General features: G+C 41.7%; 1 protein-coding gene across 1 annotated transcript in view; it reads left to right on the forward strand.

Moving 5' to 3' along the window:
• Positions 1-572: 572 nt before the first annotated feature.
• Positions 573-23260, forward strand: part of TWSG1 (twisted gastrulation BMP signaling modulator 1) — a 55792-nt gene continuing 33104 nt past the window's right edge. Inside the window, exons 1-4 of the mRNA XM_075316055.1 lie at positions 573-705; positions 9104-9261; positions 16688-16787; positions 20541-20680. Of these exons, the coding sequence (XP_075172170.1) occupies positions 9139-9261; positions 16688-16787; positions 20541-20680 (363 nt within the window). The 5' untranslated portion in view covers positions 573-705; positions 9104-9138. The remainder of the gene's footprint in view (positions 706-9103; positions 9262-16687; positions 16788-20540; positions 20681-23260) is intronic.

A 23260-nucleotide genomic window follows, 5' to 3' on the forward strand; every position in this document is an offset into this window, starting at 1 on the left:
CGGAGTAGTGCTTTATAGGTTCATATAAAAATTGCATCTCATTAAATCAGAGCATATATCGCAGCTGATTTCCCACAGATTTGCACCAAAATTGGCCCGTGTTTATGTAACCTAAGCATTCATGGGAGCAACCTGTGCAGCCGCACAAGAACCCGAGAGATAAGGGGCCATTTCTACCTCCAGAGCAGGTGGATTGTGCATTATGAGGGCTCTTGGGCAGTGAAGGGCCCATACATTGTTCATGCACAGGGGCCCTGTTCTGTGTCTGCCAGTGTAAACATTGTTCCCTTGATCACACAAAGATAATGCATTGGCCGTGTATTCCTCTAGTGTGAATGGACCTTTTAGAAAAAAGGCATTGTTAATAGAAAAAACACACTAGACCCTTGTAATTGAAGATAAATAGCCGCTCTTTAGGTTCTCAGGGCTTTCTGTGTGTGTGCAGTGATGGTATCTAACAGAAGAATACCAATCATTTGTCCCAGGGATGGAAAATAGGAGGGAGGTGCTCTGGAAACTCACTGCAACTTTTTTGTGAGCATATTGGGGGCTGGGATATCCCTGCTCCTCCTTCTCCTTCTCCTCCACACGCCATCAGAGTCTAGGAGGTTACAGAAAGCTGGATAGTCTGATCCCTGCCGAAAGGAGAAGTATAGCGAGACAAACCCTGAGGTGAAGCGGGATCCCATCCCATCCAAGCCACTGGTAAGAGCCTGGGAGGAGGTGGGCTCGGAGTCATGGGACATGAGCAATTGTCCTGTATTTCTTCCTTGAAATTCAAAACTGCAAAGAACCCAAGTGTTCAGTGTAATGGGTAATTCTCAGGTTTGTGTCACGCAGGGTTGCATTTTATAGAGCAAACCTATAGGTAGAGGAGGCCGGGGAGATGAATATACAAGCCACCTATGGCAATGGCTACAAGGAATGTTCTGCAATTACTTCCACTGGGCTGTGTTGCTGTTAACCCGTGTAATTCCTCTCTATTCATTGTATTAGTAGTTTTTGGAATTCTGGATGGGTTTGTGTTCTTATTACATCTACGGGGTTGTATTATACATTTATAACTTTTATTTCTCCGCCAGTGTTGTTAGTAAATAAGGCTTAAACATGGTCAGGAAAGTGTTATCCTTGTGTTTTTAATACTATGTGTGTATATATAATCTCTATATATCTCTCCTTCACTAAATACCTACATTTCCTTTCCTAAAACTACTGCAAGAAAGTGTGATGTCTGTGCATTTAGGTAACGAACTCTGATTCTCGAACAGGTTTGATTTTTAAGGGATTGTTCAGACAGGGCATTTTTGCAGGGTTTTTCTTTCCCACATAAAAAACACAGGTGCTGGCGGGGAAATTAGTTATTTGTATGGATAAAAAATTGCTGCAACAACTATCCTCTATATGATTTGCCGACAAACACAAATGCTTCAAATTGGCATAGAAAAAAATGGTGCACGAGAGTTCAGAAATCTCATTGATTTTTACTGGTACTGTAAAGCGCTGCGTATCGTACACGCCAAATATCGTACACGCCAAATATCGTACACGCCAAATATCGTACACGCCAAATATCGTACACCCCTAACTCCCCAAGAAAACCTAATTGTAGCTAAGAAAAATAAAACACTAGATTGTAAGTGATATGATGCAATTTTAATTAAAGATGCAGGTGGTGACAAGTGTTATAAAGGGTTAAGTATTATGCAATTAGTTAATTGATCATCTTATTATAGGAAATGCCGAGCTGGGATGTAAGGGTCCACCAGTAGCATCCACTCTGGGGGCTCACTTTTCCGCTACATGCAAATATTATATTACCCTCATAAATTTAGAAAAATAGCCTTGATAGTTTAAATGAAATATGAGATGTTGAATTTGTCTGTACATACTGAATAAAGTGTATTGTGCCAACTTCTGCTCTGAAGAATAGGGGTGGGGTGCCCTCCTGCACAGGGGCCCACCGGGGAATTCACCTGCTGTCCTATGGCCAGTCTGAGCCTGATTATAAGGTCAGGAGAGGCAGGTCCCAATCTACTGACCTTTTCCATGTCCTCCTTTCTGGACAATAGTAAATATAGTAAGTTTACCCTGTAATTAATAAGATTTGTTTGCCTTTTCCCATGTGTTTTTAAAGCTAAATGACCAGGACAAGTCGTCGAAAAACAGGATCTATTTACATATGGGTTTCTGCATGCATATTGGGTACAAAGCAGATGTGCCCATATAGCCCGTGAAATAAAGTATCACACATGACTTGCTGTAGATTAATGGAAGAAGTATAACTAGTGTTGTGTAGGAATGCATATTAAAGGCAAAGTGGAGAGAGAGAGCAAGTTAGGCTGCTGTCACACATCCGTTTTTCGCCGTCCAGCACCATCCGGCAAAGAACTGATAAAACGGATCCGGCGCCGGATCCATTTTATTCCCCATTGACTTGTATTGGCGCCAGATGACCTTGCGTTGCATGCGTCGTCCGCCGGATCCGGCGAAATGTCTTCGTCCAGCGGAAAGGATGCAGCATGAAGCGTTTTTTGTCTCCGGCAAAAAAAACGTACCATGCCGGATCCGCAGCCGTTCGGCATGTGGTAAAATGGAAGTCTATGGGCGCCGGATCAGTCATCATCCAACATGTGACGGAATCCAACAATGGATCCGGTTTTTTGAACTGCGCATGCTCAGTAGCACAACGGATCCGTCAAAGAAACGGAAGGAACGCATGGAAAAAAAACTAATGCAACGGATCCGGGTTTTTTTTCGCCGGATCTATTGCATCAGTTTTTTTACCGGATTCTGCCCGATGTCAAAAAACTGATGTGTGAACGCAGCCTTAGGCTATGTGCCCACGCTGCGGAAAATGCGCGGATTTTGTCGTGGATTTCTCGCGGAAAAGCTGCGGATTTTCCAGAAATCTGCAGCACAGCTACTCCCAGCCATTTCTATGGCATTTGGGAAACCTGATCAGACCCGGATCCATTTTTCTCAGATGTGGAAAAATTGAAGAGAAAAAAAAAATGTCTCCATTCTGTCAGTCTGAGAAAATAAAGCACACTCTGTCATCTGGGTGCAGCACGAATATAAATATATATATATAATATATATATATATATATATATATATATATATATATATATATATATATATATATATATATATATATATATATATATATATATATATATATATATATATATATATATATAATAATATATTTTTCCAGGAACCTATAGACTTGAATGGCTGAGTGTGAAGTGATCTGCACAGGCAATTCATGACTGCTGTGAGCACTTACCCCCCCACCCCCCTGGACCACACGGTCCGAGAAAACAGAAATCGTACATGTGCCTTGCCTCATGTCCTAGTGCAATCCTATATTTTTTTTTTTTTTTTTTTTTTTGTCTGATTGCAAAATCAGATTAAAAAAAAAATATGGTCGTCTCACGAGCCCGAATGGATAAAGTTAGTGGTGATGATCTTTATAATGTAAGGAATATGATGTCCTGTGGACAACAAAATTGCTTATGAAGAGTCCATCACTAAATGACAAGGGCTAGTAGAAACCATACTCCTAATACATGAAGATCACCTTACACATGGGCTGACAGTAACTTTTTAAACCAGCACTTTTTTGCAAATAGTAGGATAACATTCTGTGTATAAAAACTGATTGTTGCAAAATATTAGTTATTACATAACAATATTTAAAGGGCCACTAAGGGCAAAACATGTAGTTTACACATGTATGAAAATGCTAAAAAGATTCTACCTGTAAATTATGTATACACAAACCTCTAGAGCACTATCAGTCTGCATTATTTTGTATTATCTAGGAGTTTTTGCTGCATTTTAGCCTTAAAGCTCCATTCCAGTGTTTTGTTTTTTTTTTTTTTTTGCTTAATTTTATTTTCCATCTGCATTGCTGCTTTAAATCGAATTCCTCTGTCCTTAATGTTATAATTACCTGCTGCAATCTTCATTTGATATCAGCGCAGATTCAGTCAGACTCCTGCAGTTTGTGACATGCCAGCTGCTCCAATATTCATGGAGCTTGCCAGATGTCACTTTTCAGTGCAAGTCTATGAGAGCCTCCTTCTGGCTCTCGTAGACTTGCATTGAGAGCTTGTGATGTACGGTACCTTCCGGCAAGTCAGAAGTTGTGGTCACAAGATGGCACGGCCTGAGAGGTAGTTTAATGGTAGGGGTGGGGACCTTAGCTTCAAATTAAAAGCACCACTCTAATGATAAGAAAAGATTTAATGGAAATATTTGCACCTTTTGGGTATTTTAGTTTTGGCTTAAAAATACTCTATTCAAAACACTGATCAAACTATGCAAGTGTCTTAAGTTATATGCACACAGATGTTAAAAAAATAGGGAACGTTGCTTCTGTAAACACTCCTTATTGGAAGTATTTCCTTTCCTGTGGTGTTTTGCTTTTTTTTTTTTTTATTGGACAATGCCTATTTGGCAGCATTTTCAATCAGGAGACACTTCTAAGGGTGGAAACACATATCTATGCGAGTAAAATCGGTCCGACTGGGCTGAAAAATACTCGGCTGATTTTAGTTCACGTTAGGTGCGAGTGCAACGCAAGTGCGATGCGTTTTGCTCGCGTGTGTATTGCGATGCTAGTTTCATGCAACATCTTAATTAGATAAAAGCTATTACACGTGTCATTTAATTAACCTATGGGAATGTGCTGTCACATTCATCTAATGTGCGAAGTTACTGCCACACTCGCAAATGTGAACGGTTGTGCGCGTGTGTGATGCTACTTTTAATCCCCTTCCATAGGAAATCATTGGGACAAATGGTGCGAGAAACTCGCAAAAAAGCAGCATGCTGCGATTTTTTTTTTTTTTTTTTTTTTTTTTTTTTTTTTTTTTTTTTTTTTTTTTTTTTTTCTCGGTCCGATTTGGACTGAGAAAAAAATCGCAAATGCGAGCTGAATCATTCACTAACATGTGTCCGATTTCAATGCGAGTTTTTCTCGCATTGCTCTACTGCGAGAAACTCGCAAGTGAGAAGCAGCCCTAAGAAGTGAAATCTCCAAGTAGGAGAAAGTGGAAGTAAAATGCCCTAAAGACTGCACATATGAGCAGCAAGTCGTCCTACAGTAGAGAAGAATAGGAAGAGCCTGCGTCTTTCAGAGCAGATCTGCTTCAAAAACACTGTGCACGTCTGCAAATGGCATGTGCCTGCGAGGTTTTTTTTTTTTTCTTCAGACGGGCAAACTCCGTTTTTCATGATTAATGCTGCGTTCCCACAGTCAGCGTTTTTGACACTGCAGAGTTTCTGCACCTTGGTTGGCTTGCTTGTTTGTTTGGTCATGCATTAAAGGGAACCGGTTACCGCATTTTTGGCTATAAGCTGTGGCCACCACCACCAGGCTCTTATACAGCATTCTAACATGATGTATATAAGAGCCCAGGCCGGGGGTATAACATAAAAAACACTTTATAATACTCACTTAGAATGTCGCTCCGGTGCACACGAGTCGGATGGGTGTCTCCGTTCTCCGGGACTGGCGCCTCCCCTTTCGGCCATCTTGGTCTTCCTTATTCTTAAGCCGCGGGTCATGACGCGTCTACGTCATACACACGTGCCAGCATTGAGGTCATGTGCAGGCGCACTCCAATACTTTTGATCTGCCCTAAGTAGGGCAGATGAAAGTGCTCCTGCATAGGACCTCAATGCTGGCGCGTCTGTATGACAGTACGCATCATGAACCGCGGCTTCAGAATATGGCCTAAGCTCTTTTATACATCAATGGCAGCACGGTGGCTCAGTGGTTAGCACTGCAGTCTTGCAGCACTAGGGTCCTGGGTTCAATTCCCACCAAGGACACTATCTGCAAGGAGTTTGTATGTTCTCCCTGTGTTTGTTTCCTCTGGGTACTCCGGTTTCCTCCCACACTCCAAAGACATACAGATAGGGACTCTAGATTGTGAGCCCCAATGGGGACAGTGTTACCAATGTATGTAAAGCGCTGTGGAATTTATAGCGCTATATAAATGAATAAAATTATTATTAATTATTTTAGAATGCTGTATATAAGAGCCCAGTGGTGGTGGCCACAGCTTATAGGCCGAAAATGCATGCGTTTTTTGAACGCAAGTGCGCTAATCTTTGAGACTCAAGACATTTCTTGAGACAAATCCTTTTTCTAGTGCGCACAGGGCCTAAAACTGATTATGGGCATGCTTATTTTGTCACTTCTTTTAACCGCTTGGCGTCTTTGGAAATGTGAAGAGTTGTTAAAAATCTGAATATGAGCAAAACGTCATTTTTATATAGGATTAGATATTTTAATTCTTTTGAGTGTTTAGAGCTTTTGCTCACAGATTATGGAGTGGATCCATGTGGGGGAAAAAAGTGTGTGTGTGTGTGTGTGTGTGTGTTTGAGCTACAGTATACTTGAGATTGTGTCCCTATAAATTTTTCTGTAGGGACACTAAAAAATCTAAACCGAATTCTTATGGAGGTGTTTGTCCATTTCTGAATTACGCTAGCACATTACTAGCTGTCCAGGCATGCTGGGAGTTATAGTTGTACAACACCTGACATACCGCAGGTTGCTGAATTCAGAGGTATTTATTATTATTATTATTATTATTATTTATTATTATATACTACTAAAGCGGGTACTTTCTTGAAAAGCGCGGCCTAAACTTCACAAGATAATTAGGTTTCCATCAGTCAGCAAGTGGAATGTTTTCTGGTTATCTTATCTTGGTATGGGGTAAACCCGTACTAATGAAAAGATTTAACATTCTTCTTGTGCCAACCTACAACCAACAGCGGAACAGAATCTGATCTTATTATCCGATAATGAAACTTAAGTCATAGATAACGCTGCTTGTTGTGCTGCGGCCTTCCAGCTCTCCTAGTATTTAGCTCACTAGGCTAGAAACATGGGGATATTCTCATCAGAAATGCTTCTTGTATATGATCCCTAAGACACAAACCACAGAGTCAAGTCACGGAGAAAGAAAATAAGTGTAAAGTGTTCTGTAAAATGTACCAAATGAGGTAACTACAACAACTTTTCTGTGAACCCCAAGGGTAGAATATTAGAGGTATATGTAGGAGTTTTTCTATACATACATAGAAAAAGGTTGAATAAACTTCCCATACCCCTACAGAAAAGGAATATATCCAGCAATTGTGATGCCCATAGAGGTTCCAATTTTTTATTCTCAAAATATTTAAAAATTATTTAATCTGCTTCACGTTTGCAGATTAATAATAAATAAAGCCAACTCATGGAGTTTCTTTATAGCACTTAGGTCTGCCATACATACTAGATGGTGGTTGGCCAAGCAATACCGCTTATACTCCCTTACAGAGGAGCTGTAACACTAATGGCCGATGTGGGGGCTACGAGCCGGATTAGGGGACCCACTGGACCACAGGGGGACCCTGAGCTTCCCCTTAACTTGAGAGGCTTGACTAAGCGCCTACCGCGAGGCAGTCCCAGGGAAGTAATTGGGCTGTGGCAGCTGACACTTCCCCGCCCCGGGACTGGAGACGGACTTGGGTATAGGCAGGATGACTGAGGCAGGCTGGACAGGCGTGTATGGATACGAATGGTGGTCACAGCAGGGTTACACAGGTAGGTATGGGAAGGCAGGTACAGGGTGATGGACACAGGGTTAACAGAACAGTAGCGCAGCACCTGAAAGCTAGCTAGCAGACTGACTAGGAGACTGACTAACTTGAGGCGTTGTGCAGGCACCTCCCCTAACTGTAGGCAGCCATAAATACACAGTGTCTATCAGCCATAGGCTGAGGGGCATTTCCTGGAAATGGTACGCCGGCCCTTAAGAGGAAGGCCAGTGTGCGCGCGCGTCTTGGATGTCCTCCTGGGAACCATGCACAGGGCCTGGGAGGGGAAGGAAACAGGAGCACATGGGGTAGCTACGCGGCAGCGGGGGAGAACGCAACCTGGCCGGGTCGATGAGTAAGTTGGCGTCTCATCCAAGAGAGGGTGTAGCGCCAGCGTCTCTACAGAGTGCTACTGAGTTCTCTGTAAGAAAATAGTTGACCGATAGGTCAACCTGTGGCTTATTTAAGAGAGAACAATGTAACTGGCGGTCTGAAATCTGGCATGTATGATCGATCTCTCTCCTGATCATCAGATGGCTGGGTGCCCACATGCATTTTAGACTGTCAAGGGGACCGATCAATATCAGCCAATGTTAGTCTATGGGGGCATATTTCATAGTCTGTATACGGACTATAATGCCTGGACTGTCTGCTTATCTCCCAACCCAAATTCACAGGAGCTGCTTGGAGTAATAAAGTTAATTTCCTCCTGGCAGTGCGGCTCTCAGTGCAGCAGCCGCATGGCATCAGAATGCGATTAACCTGCAGATTAACCCCATATGTGCAGGTTGATAGCATTTTGTTTTTGAATGATATTCCCATTAAGGCCATGTTGATATAACTAGTAATAATCTGTTAGAAATGATCCAGCAGCCATCCAGTATTTAAAAAAAAAAAAAAAAAAAAAAAGTTGCACAGCCACAAATTTTTCAAATTTTAAAAAATTACTTCAGCATGATCAATTTTTTAACAGATGTTCATGTTCAGCAGGACTTGGCTGACTTTTTTTTTTTTCTTTCTTAAGAAAAACAAAAAACAAGAGCTGTTCGGGACAGGATTTGAGCCTGGATGCTAAACCCCATATAAGTCTATGGGGACACAAGCTTGTGTACTACTAAATGGTGACCCCATTTTGCTTCCTTTTTGAACTTTTTTTTTTTTTTTTTTTTTATCTGAGTGGTGGAACTGAACAGTAATAACCCAGATTTCCCTGACAAGTCCGTGTTCGGGGTCTGTGCACGGATGCTAGGTGTGTAGTATGGACCCCAAACTTTATAGTTCGGGTTCGCCCATCAGTTCTCATGAGTGATGACTGTAGCATCCAACAGGAGACCGCTATAGCTGTAACGAGAGAATGGTTAGTTCCAGATAGCTGTCTTTTTTTTTTTTTTTTTTTTTTTTTTTTTTTTTTCCCCCCCCCCCTCTATTCCTGCAATACGTTTTGACCTATGGTTTGCAAACAAAATCTTTTAACCCCATCTGTTCTGTATAATTTCAGATTTCCATGGTCATTTTCAGTGTCATCTATAAAGTATGAAGCTGTCTGCCTTTCCCATTCCAGCAATAGCCATCATTTTAGGCCTTATGTGGATTATGCCCGTTCACTGCTGCAATAAAGCTCTGTGTGCAAGTGATGTCAGCAAGTGCTTAATACAGGTACCTTCATTCTATATCCTCATATTAGGCTTCTCTCTGTTCATTGGCAGAAGTGATGTTGAGTTTTCGCTCTATGCATATCTCAACTTTTTAATTGTAATGTATTATTTATTGTTGTTAATGTTATATCAGTGCAACAATATCAGTAAGGTCTAATATGTGTCAATAAACTCGGGTAGTCTTCAGCTGGACCCTTTAGTTTAAAGGCCACGTCACACTAAGCAACATCGCTAGCAACATCGCTGTTGAGGCACGACTTTTGTGACGTGCTAGCGATGTCGCTGTGTGTGACATCCAGCAACAACCTGGCCCCTGCTGTGAGGTCGCTGGTTGTTGCTGAATGTCCTGGACCATTTTTTAGTAGTTGCTCTCCTGCTGTGAAGCACAGATCGCTGTGTGTGACAGCGAGACAGCAACAACTAAATGTGCAGGCAGCAGGAGCCGGCTTCTGCGGATGCTGGTAACCAATGTAAGTATCGGGTAACCAAGAAGCCCTTACCTTGGTTACCCGATATTTACCTTCGTTACCAGCGTCCGCCGCTCTCACACTGCCAGTGCCGGATCCCTGCTCTCTGCACACGTAGCCACAGTACACATCGGGTAATTAACCCGATGTGTACTGTGGCTAGGAGTGCAGGAAGTCGGCACTGGCAGTGTGAGAGCGGCGGACGCTGGTAACGAAGGTAAATATCGGGTAACCAAGGGAAGGGCTTCTTGGTTACCCGATGTTTACCGTGGTTACCAGCGTCCGCAGAAGCCGGCTCCTGCTGCCTGCACACGTAGCAGAGTACACATCGGGTAATTAACCCGATGTGTACTGTGGCTAGGTGTGCAGGGAGCCAGCGCTAAGCGGTGTGCGCTGGTAACCAAGGTAAATATCGGGTTGGTTCCCCGATATTTACCTTAGTTACCAAGCGCAGCATCGCTTCCACGCGTCGCTGGGGGCTGGTCACTGGTTGCTGGTGAGATCTGCCTGTGTGACAGCTCACCAGCAACCCGTGTAGCGACGCTCCAGCGATCCCTGCCAGGTCAAGTTGCTTGTGGGATCGCTGGAGCGTCGCTTAGTGTGACCTCTCACCAGCGACCTCCTAGCAACTTACCAGCGATCCCTATCAGGTTGTATCGTTGTTGGGATCGCTGGTAAGTTTGTTTAGTGTGACTGGGCCTTAAGATTCTGACAATGTAACCATCTTGGTTTTCTACTAAAAGCAATACAACTCATATATTTTTATATGGATTCTTAAAGGGTCATCTTTGCTGTTCTTGACTGACCTGGGAGTAACAGCGTCCAAGCACCAGTCACTGTGTATGAGCCATATAAACAACCAAGCACAGCTGAGACTCCATTTCCCATGGAAGCAGTAGTTTTCCAGGCTGCTTTGTTTGCATAACTCCGATTAAAATCTATAGGTGTTATGGAAGTAGTGGATTGCAATCTTGCTCATTCACCATATTTTATTAACGCTACTACTTGCTTACTATTGTGTAAATGCTATTAACAAGGACCGGTCACCTGCCAATAATATGTAAATTATTTAAAGGGAATCTGTCAGCAGGTTTTTGCTACCCCATCTGAGAGCAGCATAATGTAGAGACAGAGTCCCTGATTCCAGCGATGTGTCACTTACTGGGCCGTTTGCTGTCATTTTTATAAAATCATTGTTTTCTCTGCTGCAAATCTAGCAGTGATGTGAATGTGGTGCTCTATAACCCTGCCCACACCTGATTGGCAGATTTCTTCCCATACAGTGTATACAGAAAGCTACCAGTCAGTGTTGGGGTGGGGTTATACAGAGCTAATGAATATGCTTGGCTACCTTGCAACAGGCAAACTAGTCCTCAAATGATGATAATCTTCTGCTGATTAAAGCAGTGATTTCTCAAATTAGGTGCCAAAAACCTGGTGACGGATTCACTTTTAACTGGTCTAAATCCTGCAGTTCTGAATTTGGCACATTAGCTTTTTTTTTCTTTTCCAAATAAAACTAATTTACTCAAAGGGAAAAGGGGGCCATATGTAAGGAATGGAGAGGTGCAGGGGAAAAAAAAACAGGCAAACAAAATAAATATTATGTATATATGTTGCAGACAATGTATGAAAACCTAGCATTCTATAGAATACCTAGGCAATATATACAATCCCTGTTGTTTTCAGGCAAGGTTTGAAATATCTGCGTTGTTCTATACTTTCCTTAGGCATTACATAAAATGTCTAGATCGTATAAAGAATGACAAGAACTGCTCAGGGCAAAGTCTGATATAATGCCCAGATTGGAAAAGTCTTTAGTAACAAATAGTCAAAAAACTAATGAAAGAAGGAATCCTAAATGAACAATAGGATATCTTTACTGGGAAAAACACAAAGAAACAGAAGTGTCATTCCTGACTATTAGTCTTTAGTAACAAACAGTCAAAAACATGAAAGAAAAAATGAAAAATGAACAGGATATCTTTGCTGAGAAACAAAAAAAAAAAAAAGAATCAGAAGTGTCAATCCTGACTATTTGTTGCAGCACGGGAGGCTAGCATGGCATTATAAATTGCACTTCTTTTTTTTTTTTTTTTTTTTTTTGACGCAAAGGCATTTCTTAGTTTGGCACTTAGTCTTGCACATACACCTCAAGTCTGCTGCTACGGCACAGCAAGCACCCTACTTAATTCCAGAATGTATACAGCGCGGTCCGTCCAAAAGTAGTAGGTGGACAGGCCGCAGACGTGTGAAACTGGCTCAGTTGCCCTCGGCAACCAATCAGATTCCACTTTTCATTCCTCATAGACATTTTGGAAAATGAAAGGTGGAATCTGGTTGCTTATGCTAAGGGCAACTGAGCCAGTTTCACAGATCTGCTGCTGCCTGCTCTGTCCACCTACTTTTGGACGGACCACCCCTGTAGTGTTCTACACTCCGCCTGTTTGTCATTTAGGTATTCTATAGAATGACTAGGAAATGTATAAACATCATACTTTGACAATCCATTTCCGGCATTGTATACATCGCCTAGGTATTCTATAGAATGCCCGTTTTTACACATTGCCGGTAACATGCATACATACACACTATATAGATAGATACATATATAATATATGTGTGCGCGTGTATAAATAAAATATATATATATTATATATTTTATTTTTTTTTCCTTTTGAACCCCCTTGATTTGAGAATAATAGACGAGTGTCTGTGCTTAGAAAAATACACCTATAATGATTGAAAAGATTAATAGAGCAAGAACGTTTTCTATAATGAGCACTTTATACTGGGGGAAAAAAAGAAAAGGCTCACAGAGTGAGAAAATATTCAGGTGTGAGATTGGAATGTATGTCTTTGACATTAAGCATTGACTAATGCCATAGGTACGCTTTCCTGCTGCAGGGAAAGTGAGGAGCGTGCTGCCACCACTACAGCTGTCTGCAGTATGGTCTAAAGATGTGTGCAGACATACTGGTGCCTGCGCGAGGCCTGGGAATGGAAAGACGCCCTGTGCTCTGCGCACTGTGCCTTTAAGAGCAGACCCTGTTACCATATCTAAAAGACATCTCTTCTGCATTGTAATTTTGCAATTGTAGATAACATTTCTTCTAGATTGTGAGCTGTTGTGACTTGTTGCATTTCACTCCTGCTCCGCAGATTAGCCAGTTCTAGTCTGTCAGACATTATTCCTCCTTCTCTCAATAAGACAACCTTAGTCCTAAATAAAAACCAGCGTAACAATGAGCATATTCCCACAGATCCACCTTCTGGAGCCCCGATATTAGCAGGGAGGCATTGTTAAATAACAATTAATCTTTGTAATTCTTACATGAAAACATTGCAGGACTTATACATTGTGGATTGGGCACAATGCAAAAAATAATACAGGGGCTTTGGAGTTCTGGGAACATACAATTGACAATGTGTATCATACACACTCCTTGCTTTTCTGTAAAGTGCATGCTGCTCTCCACTTGATGGATCTAGATGTAGAAATAGTGTGTTGCTTGACCTTATGGACGTCAGTTGATCCAGGGGTACTTAGGTCTTTGCTCTTGTTTTTGATCACCTCCCATAGCTTGCAGTAGAATATGAATGTGGCTGTAGTGAGGTGTCTGCTCTGCTGCCCCCCTCTTTTCTGAGGACTTAAAATTAGGGATCAGAAGCAGCTGTTGAAGTGACACATGCCCCTTCATTTTCAAATTGGTAGGGGTCCCATAGGATACTTCCTCACCAATTAGGAAGTGGCTGCGTATATTATCAACATGCTGTTACTTCTTATAAGGTGAAATTCCTGTAATGCCCTCATGTAATTAGTTATGTTAAATACTTAAAGGGAATCTGTCAACAGGCTTTTACTACTTCATCTGAGAGCAGCATAATGTAGGCAAAGAGACCCTGAATCCAACAATATATCACTTAGATTACTGGGCTCAGCCGTTCTTACACAATAAATTTTTTTATGTAGAAGAGCTGAGAAAGCTGTCCCTGCCCTCACCAGGCTCTCTAAAGAGATTGACACCTCACTGTCAGAGGAGGGGGGTTTGCCGGACTGCCGGGAGCATGACATTGTAGCGCCACCAATGAGAAGTTCTGCTGGTTCAACAAACGTAGCAAATAAAAAAACAGATTGGACCTTGATAAGATGGGCATCCCTGAATTCTACGTTTCAACCCTTGCAGTATGTTGGCTTCAGATTAAATAGCAAAAAGGAAAGACGAGAATCGAACTCCCATTTATTCACACATGTATGATCCATTACAATTGAAAGACATATATGAAGATAAAAATTCCTTACCAGCTGTACTGAATCTATTCAATCACGTCTTCTTAGTATATATCCAAGGACCGGTATTCTGGGTCCAATTCATCAGTTTATGCCAGTTTTCTGTTGTGAAACACTTTTAAAAGTTGCACAATATTTGCACAATTTGTGCACAATACATTGTTGTGCAAAAATGTTACAACTTTTGCCATTTTTCACGCCAGATTCTGCAAGCTCTGCCAAAATAGGTAGAGATGGGAAGGCAACGGCATATGGCTAGGCCTACCCAACAAATTTATTAAAACTGATGGCGTTTCTTCTGCCAGAAATGCTACTCTAGTCCCGGCAGGAGTAGCATTTATGGTGAGGCACACGCTTTACCGAAGATGTGCCAAATTAAGTGGCACGTACTTGTTGATAAATTTGGTGCATCTTGCCCCAGTCTTAATGATCCCACCTGTCTTTTTCTGACCAGTCTGTTTTCCTGCATTTATCCCTTGCTCCAAAATCAAAGCTTTCTAGCAACGTGCAAGAGCGCTCAGCGCTGACCATTTTTATTTATTTATTCATATATATATATATATATATATATGTATATGTATGTATGTATGTATGTATGTATGTATGTGTGTATGTGTATATATATATATATATATATATATATATATATATATATATATATATATATATATATATATATATATGTATATATGTATATGTGTGTATATATATATATATATATATATATATATGTATGTATGTATATATATATATATATATATATATATATATATATATATATATATATATATATATATATATATATATATATAATATATGTATATATGTATATATGTGTATATAATATATATTTATGTATATTAATTTTATATTTCTATAAATATAACCTCAATTTTAAAGAACTATACAAAGGGAGCAATTACCATAGTCCTACTTCGTCTTAGCAGCACAGGTGACTAAAGGCTGTGTCATACACACAGAGATAAATCTTTGGCAGATCTGTGGTTGCAGTGAAATCATGGACATATTATTCCATTTGTACACAGCCACAAACCTGGCACTGATTGTCCACAATTTCACTGCAACCACAGATCTGCCGCAGATTTATCTCTGTGTGTGACAGGGCCTTAAAGGTGGCTTTACACACTGCAACATCGCAAACGACATCGCTGTAACGTCACCGGTTTTGTGACGTAATAGCGACCTCCCCAGCGACATTGCAGTGTGTGAAACACATCAGCGACCTGGCCCCTGCTGTGAAGTTGCTGATCGCTACAAATAGTTCAGGACCATTCTTTGGTCCTTTTGTTTCCCGCTGTGCAGCATGATCGCTAGAAAGTCTGTGTGTAAAGGGGACTTAAATGTGCAGGCAGCAGGAGCCGGCTTCTGCGGACACTGGTAACCATCGGGTAACCAAGAAGCCCTGTCCTTGGTTACCCGATATTTACCTTCGTTACCAGCCTCCGCCGCTCTCACTGTCAGTTCCGGCTCCTGCTCCTTGCACGTGTAGCAGAGTACACATCGGGTAATTAACCCGATGTGTACTGTAGCTAGGAGAGCAGGGAGCCAGCACTAAGCAGTGTGCGCTGCTCTCTGCACGTGTAGCTGCGTGCGCTGGTAACCAAGGTAAATATCGGGTTGGTTACCCGATATTTACCTTAGTTACCAAGCACAGCATCGCTTCAGTGCGTCGCTGGGGGCTGGTCACTGGTTGCTGGTGAGATCTGCCTGTGTGACAGCTCACCAGCAACCCGTGTAGCGATGCTCCAGCGATCCCTGCCAGGTCAGGTTGCTGGTGGGATCGCTGGAGCGTCTGACTGTGTGACATCTCACCAGCAACCTCCTAGCAACTTACCAGCGATCCCTATCAGGTTGTATCGTTGTTGGGATCGCTGGTAAGTTGTTTAGTGTAAAGGGGCCTTTAGTCTATGCACACAGAATGGTCTACAGATCATGTAGTGCATATAGGAAATGCCCTTGTAAATAGTCTATTAAACGGCTGCCGATCAACAAACGAGTAGGTTATTGGCTGTCATCTAACGCTGCGAGTTGGGTGGTCTAAACGCACATTTAAACATTTCACCCAATGAACCAGTGTTTTGCTGATTTGTCGGGTGATTGGCAGTCTGTTTATGCTGCATGTCTTTTCGGGAATTGAGCATTCTTCACTTTCACGATAATCATGCAAAGTAAATCCAGTTTAAGTCCTACAAGGAAGGAATGTCAGTGTTTAATCCTTAGCACCATTGTGTACCATCCTTACAAAAGTAATTGCTCCTCATATACCAGGTAAATCTGGGAACTTCGCTCTGTGTCTTGGAATACAATTAAGAAGTTGTGGTGTAAACAGAAGCTTAATGACTTCCTTTTGTGTGACCCCAGCAGACTTCTGTTTTGCTCTAGACCAGAAGTCTCCGCATTATAAATCGTGGTTGTTGCATTTCTCCTGCTGGGAGCAATAATGAGCACTGGGACAATTTCACAGAGTTTTGTCTGTCTTGATTTTATCACACTTCCAAGTAGAGCTGCTGACTTTTACATGCAAATATACGCTGGAAAACACACTCTGAAATTCCAGATGTTAATGGTTTTAGTGTGATATTTTTATTTTAATCTTGAACTAAAAAAGAAAAATAAATAATTTTAATTTTTTTTCAATACTTTACCAGGAGCTTTGCCAATGCCGACCTACGGATGGGAACTGCTCCTGTTGTAAGGAGTGTATGCTGTGCCTGGGCACTCTGTGGGACGAGTGTTGTGACTGTGTTGGTAAGTCCGTGCTGAAACTTGTCATTTAATTAATATTTGGGCTGTTGTAGCGCAGTCTGACTATGGTACTTGGCCACAAGTCTCCAATTATATACAGCTTTCACGCGGCATAATGATTTGCATAACATTCCTTCCTCCCATTGGGTACAATTAGATCAGGGCTACACGCTTACATTACATCCACATACTGTTTGTCTACCATATTGTCATTTATACACATTAGTGACTAATATGCCGATTCCACTGTCTCTCGTGTGTGTATAAGGGACCTGACCAACACAAGGATCAGATATATTGCATTTTGACACTCAAATTTTCTGTTCACACCACGATAGGTGACTGCTGGGCAGAAGCTTATTTCTCTCTTCCCATTGATAAGCAAGTGTAACAGAGCAAGTGGAGCACACGTATATGGACATTCATTGATCCGCTGTACAGATCCAAACAATCATTCACTAATATATAATGGCAGACAATGAAGTCAGACATTCTGTACAGTTGGGTAAAAGACCTTATGAACGTTTCTAGCATATTGTTTTTACAGAACAGCTCTTGTGAAGGCTGTGATGTGGGGCAGATCACACTTGGCATGACTTTACTGTCTTCAGGCGTAATTGAATGCAGGTGACTCTGCGGAGTGCCAGATTAGAGCCCAGCCCCAGGGCCTGTTATACGCACAGCATTTTTCTCCAGATGTGCAAAGTTATAAGGTGACATCACTGCTTACAATAACACAAGCTGGAGCTGCACTTTCATTGCACCTCCCCAACTCTCTCCACTGCTTGTTTGATTTATTTTGTTGGAAAAAAAAAAATCCCATCTCCTTTTGAAAAGTACATAGAGCAACCATTATACATATTACAGATGTTTAGTCGTCAATTCTGACTAGGAAATTGATGTACGGCAGTTGTAAAAAAAACTACCCAAACCTTACTTGTGAAACATCCATGTTCATTTTACTCCCCTCATCTGAGTTTACAGTTGTAATAGGTTTTCTTCCTTCTGATCGGGACCATGAATATCCTTGTTGTCTTTTCCCCAAAAGTGTACCCCCTTCGGGTGCCATGAGATGGCGCACTGTGGTTTCCGTCTGTTTATCCATTTTTCCGGCCCTCACCTACTCAATCCTTCTGGACTTCCAGGGTTGCATGGCACTCATGAGTAAAGAAGACTTTTTTTAAAAACTCGTCTTCATTAGTGATGGGCGGACTCGCAGATAACCGAGACCGGCGGGTCTAACTGGTTTTAAAACAAAAAAAAATACCAGACCCCATAACACAGTTCCTGCCCTGAATTGATCCTGGTTATCTGGCCGGATGCCAATCACCATATAAATCTATGGGGACCAGAATCTGGCGATTTAAAAGTAGTGGTAGCAGGGATGTGGTATAGGAGCAAGCACTTCATACTTACGGAGGCTCCGAAATGGCTGCAACTGCTTTCAGGCCGCTCATTAACATTTAGGGCCGTTCACTTCATATGCACTGCTTTCCCCGCCCATCGGCGTCTGTGATTGGTTGCAGTCAGACGCACCCCCATTGTGAGTGACAGCATTTTTGACTGCTTCCAATCAGATGCTATGTGCATCTATTGTGATATAAAAATAAATAAAACAATTGGCGTAGGGTCCACCCATATTATGATACCCAGCACAGATAAAGCATACTGCTGCAGGCTGCAGAACCCAGCCGTGTGTTTATCTTGGCTATGTATCAAAATAAGAGGAACCGAATGCGGCTTTTTTTTCTTTATTCTAACTTGAATAAATGAGCGTGCAGTCTGAGAAACCCCCCTCCCTCCCATTACTAATCTGTAAGTGAAAAGAAATAAACGCAAACACCAAAAAATCCTTTTATTTGAAATAAGACAAAAAAGCACCCTCTTTCACCACTTTATTAACCCCAAAACATCCCTGCAGGGTCCGACTTAGTCCATGCACGGTCTCACAACTATTTCAGCTCTGCTACATCTGAAGCTCACAGCGAGCACCATAGAACGATGACTGCCTGCTATGAGCTGCAGGCAGAGACTGAGTGAGCCGCGCAGTCAACAATGACATCATTCAGGTGATCTGCAGTCACAGGTGGAGGACCGTTGGAACCTCCAGCTGTGACTGTGGTCATTGCTCTGTCTCCCAAACGCAATCAAAATGTTGCATGTAAATAAGATGTTTTTCAGTTATACTTTTTTTTTTTTTTTTTTTTGTCATGCAAAAAATAAAGCCTCCACAGAGCTCAGTCAGTGGAAAAGTAAAAAAAAAAAAAAAACCCTATGATTCCCAGAATACTTAAATGCAAAAACAATTTTTCTATAACAATGTTTGTGTAAAAGTGGCAAATTTATATAAATGTTTTGCTGGAATCATACGGACTCAGAGAATAAAGATATCTTATCACCTTTAAAACACGGTCAAGGGTATTTTTAAAAAACAAACAAACAAACAAACAAAAAAAAAACCAACCATCCTCTGAATTGCTGGTTTTTGTTCCAAAAATAGAAAGCGATCAAAAAAATATTGTGCCCGAAAATAGTACCAATAAAAATGTCAACTCATCCCACAAGCTTTTTTTTTTGTGTGTGATAGTAGCCAAAAATAAAGATATTTTCATAAACGCCAATCATATCGACCAAAATTTACCACTAACATGAAGTACAGTATGTCATGAAAAAAAACACCTATTTTGGAATCACTGGGATATGTTGAAGCGTTCCAGAGCTACCACCTCATAAAGTGACATTGGCCAGATTCGCAAAATGAGGCTAAGTCATTAACGTACAAAGTGTGTTTTCTCATTAAGGAGTTAATAATGTGGAACGTCCTTAAAGGGAACCAGTCACCAGGTTTTCTCCCTTATGAGCTGCGGCTACCATCAGTGAGTCCTTATATACAGCATTCCTAAATGCTGTATAAAAGAGCCCAGGCCACTCTGTATAAAGTAAAAAAAACCCCACCTTTTATAAAACTCGCCTAGGGGGCGGTCCAGTCCGATGGGTATCGCTGCTCTTGGTCTGGCACCACCTACATCTTGTACGATTGCCGTCCTCCTGCCCAGCCCCCCAATATGCATGATGTATCCTGCATCATTCAGAGAGCCCTCCATTGCACTCCTGCACATGTGCACTTTGATCTGCCTGGCCGAAGGCAACTCAAATACTGTAGTGCACATGCACTGGTGGTCTTTGACCATTTCTTGCGCCTACGCGTTACAGTACTGTGCTTTGCCCTCAGCCAGGCAGATCAAAGTGCACATGCACAGGAGCACAATTAAGGCCACGAGGCTGGGAAGGAGGATGGTGATTGCATGAAGAGAGAAGGCGTCTGACCGAGACCAGCGGCACCCATCGGACTGTACCGCCCCCTAATGTGAGTATTATAAAGGTGTGTTTTACGTTCTACAGAGTGGCCTGGGCACTTGAACACCGCATTCTGGAATTATTCTTCCTACTAGAATATACACAATTGTGGGACAACTGTTTTAGCAAGACAAAGTTTTATAATCAGCTAATGCGTTTTTACGGGCATGCTGCACTTTGTGAGTAAACATTTTTGGAAGTGTTGTTTTTTTTTTGTTTTTGGTAGTTTCTTTGAATGGGTCCCAGAATTCCATCAATTCATTCATCACCCTAAAGACCAAATAGTGCACCATCTATTATTGGCACAACCATGTGTACAGTATTCAAATTGGTGCCACATTGGCTGTATGTCTGAACACTGAAAAACTTGTGTAATAAAATTTGAGGTGTGTTCCTCAGAACGTGCAAAGAAGATTCATAAAAATGAGTGGGGGGGAAAAAAACCCAATGAGCTGTCTCAAGACCTTCGTGCATTTATTATTGCAAAACGTACTGATGGCATTGGTTACAGAAGAATTTCTAAACTACTGAAGATCAAAGTGAGCACTACTAGGGCCATAATTTGGAAGTGGAAAGAACATAATTTCACCATGAACCAGCCACGATTAGGTGATCCCTGCAAGAGTTCAGAGGAGAGAAAAGAATTATCAAAAGTGTTGTCAAAGAGCCAAGGACCACCTGTGATGAGCTATGGAAAGACTTAGAATCAGCAGATACAATTGTTTCAAAGAAAACCATTAGTAATATATTCAGCCTCCATGGTCTGTATGCACGCTCACCATGCAGGACTCCATTGCTGTACAAAAAGCATGTTCATGCACATTTAAACTTTGCTCAGCCACATTTAGGCAAGCCTGAGAAATACTGGGAGAATAGAGTTGAACCCTTTAGATGCCATAATACACAGAATGTTTGGAGGCCATAAGGCTCTCTATATTGCCCCAAAAACACCATACCAGCAGTACATTTTGGAGTTGGAAACATCATGCTGTGGGGCAGTTTTCAGCAAACAATACGGCAAACCACATATGATTTTGAAGGAAGGATGAATGGATAAATGTACCGAGGCATGATCCCAAACACACAGCCAAGAAAACTCTCTCAATTTATTTACCTTACTCTAAAACCAAAGCTGGTAGAATGATCTAGCCAATCGACTGACCTGAATCCTATAGAAATTTTCTAAAAGGAACTAAAGCTGGAGTTCATAGAAGCAGTCCACGGAACCTTCAGGTGTGTGTGTGTGTGTGTGTGTGTGTGTGTGTGTGTGTGTGTGTGTGTGTGTGTGTGTGTGTGTGTGTGTGTGTGTGAGAATTGGCCAAAATCACACTTGAGCAATGCATGCCACTAGTTTCGCTATACAGGAGGTGCTTTAAAGCTGTCATCACAAACAAAGTCTTTTGTAGAAAATATTAAATACATATACATTGCCTACAAGTAGTCTTCAACCCCTTGCAGATTTAGCAGGTTTGATAAGATGCAAATAAGTTAGAGCCTGCAAACTTCAAACAAGAGCAGGATTTATTAACAGATGCATAAATCTTACAAACCAACAAGTTATGTTGCTCAGTTAAATTTTAATACATTTTCAACATAAAAGTGTGGGTCAATTATTATTCAACTCCTAGGTTTTAATATTTTGTGGAATAACCCTTGTTTGCAAGTACAGCTAATAATCGTCTTTTATAAGACCTGATCAGGCCGGCACAGGTCTCTGGAGTTATCTTGGCCCACTCCTCAATGCAGATCTTCTCCAAGTTATCTAGGTTCTTTGGGTGTCTCATGTTGACTTTAATCTTGAGCTCCTTCCACAAGTTTTCAATTGGGTTAAGGTCAGGAGACTGACTAGGCCACTGCAACACCTTGATTTTTTTCCCTCTTGAACCAGGCCTTGGTTTTCTTGGCTGTGTGCTTTGGGTCGTTGTCTTGTTGGAAGATGAAATGACGACCCATCTTAAGATCCTTGATGGAGGAGCGGAGGTTCTTGGCTAAAATCTCCAGGTAGGCCGTGCTATCCATCTTCCCATAGATGCGGACCAGATGGCCAGGCCCCTTGGCTGAGAAACAGCCCCACAGCATGATGCTGCCACCACCATGCTTGACTGTAGGGATGGTATTCTTGGGGTCGTATGCAGTGCCATCCAGTCTCCAAACGTCACGTGTGTGGTTGGCACCAAAGATCTCGATCTTGGTCTCATCAGACCAGAGAACCTTGAACCAGTCTGTCTGAGTCCTCCAAGTGATCATGAGCAAACTGTAGACGAGCCTTGACATGACGCTTTGAAAGTAAAGGTACCTTACGGGCTCGTCTGGAACGGAGACCATTGCGGTGGAGTACGTTACTTATGGTATTGACTGAAATCAATGTCCCCACTGCCATGAGATCTTCCCGGAGCTCCTTCCTTGTTGTCCTTGGGTTAGCCTTGACTCTTCGGACAAACCTGGCCTCGGCACGGGTGGAAACTTTCAAAGGCTGTCCAGGCAGTGGAAGGCTAACAGTAGTTCCATAAGCCTTCCACTTCCGGATGATGCTCCCAACAGTGGAGACAGGTAGGCCCAACTCCTTGGAAAGGGTTTTGTGACCCTCCACGATCTTGTCTCTGATGGCCTTGGAATGCTCCTTTTGTCTTTCCCATGTTGACCAAGTATGAGTGCTGTTCACAAGTTTGGGGAGGGTCTTAATTAGTCAGAAAAGGCTGGAAAAAGAGATAATTAATCCAAACATGTGAAGCTCATTGTTCTTTGTGCCTGAAATACTTCTTCATACTTTAGGGGAACCAAACAGAATTCTGGTGGTTTGAGGGGTTGAATAATAAATGACCCTCTGAATAAATTTTTCACAATTTAAAAAAAAATTAAAAAAAGAAATAACATTCTTTTTTGCTGCAGTGCATTTCACACTTCCAGGCTGATCTACAGTCCAAATGTCACAATGCCAAGTTAATTCCGAATGTGTAAACCTGCTAAATCTGCAGGGGGTTGAATACTACTTGTAGGCACTGTAAGTAAATATGTTCAATACTTTTTCCCTGTTTCATTTGTCATTATTGCTAATCACTAAATTTATGGACATCTTTTGTTTTTTTTGTTTGCCTTGTTTGCCTATGTGGATTGGACAG

Source organism: Anomaloglossus baeobatrachus, chromosome 6, assembly GCF_048569485.1.
Source record: "Anomaloglossus baeobatrachus isolate aAnoBae1 chromosome 6, aAnoBae1.hap1, whole genome shotgun sequence".
In the NCBI taxonomy this organism is placed as follows: domain Eukaryota; kingdom Metazoa; phylum Chordata; class Amphibia; order Anura; family Aromobatidae; genus Anomaloglossus; species Anomaloglossus baeobatrachus.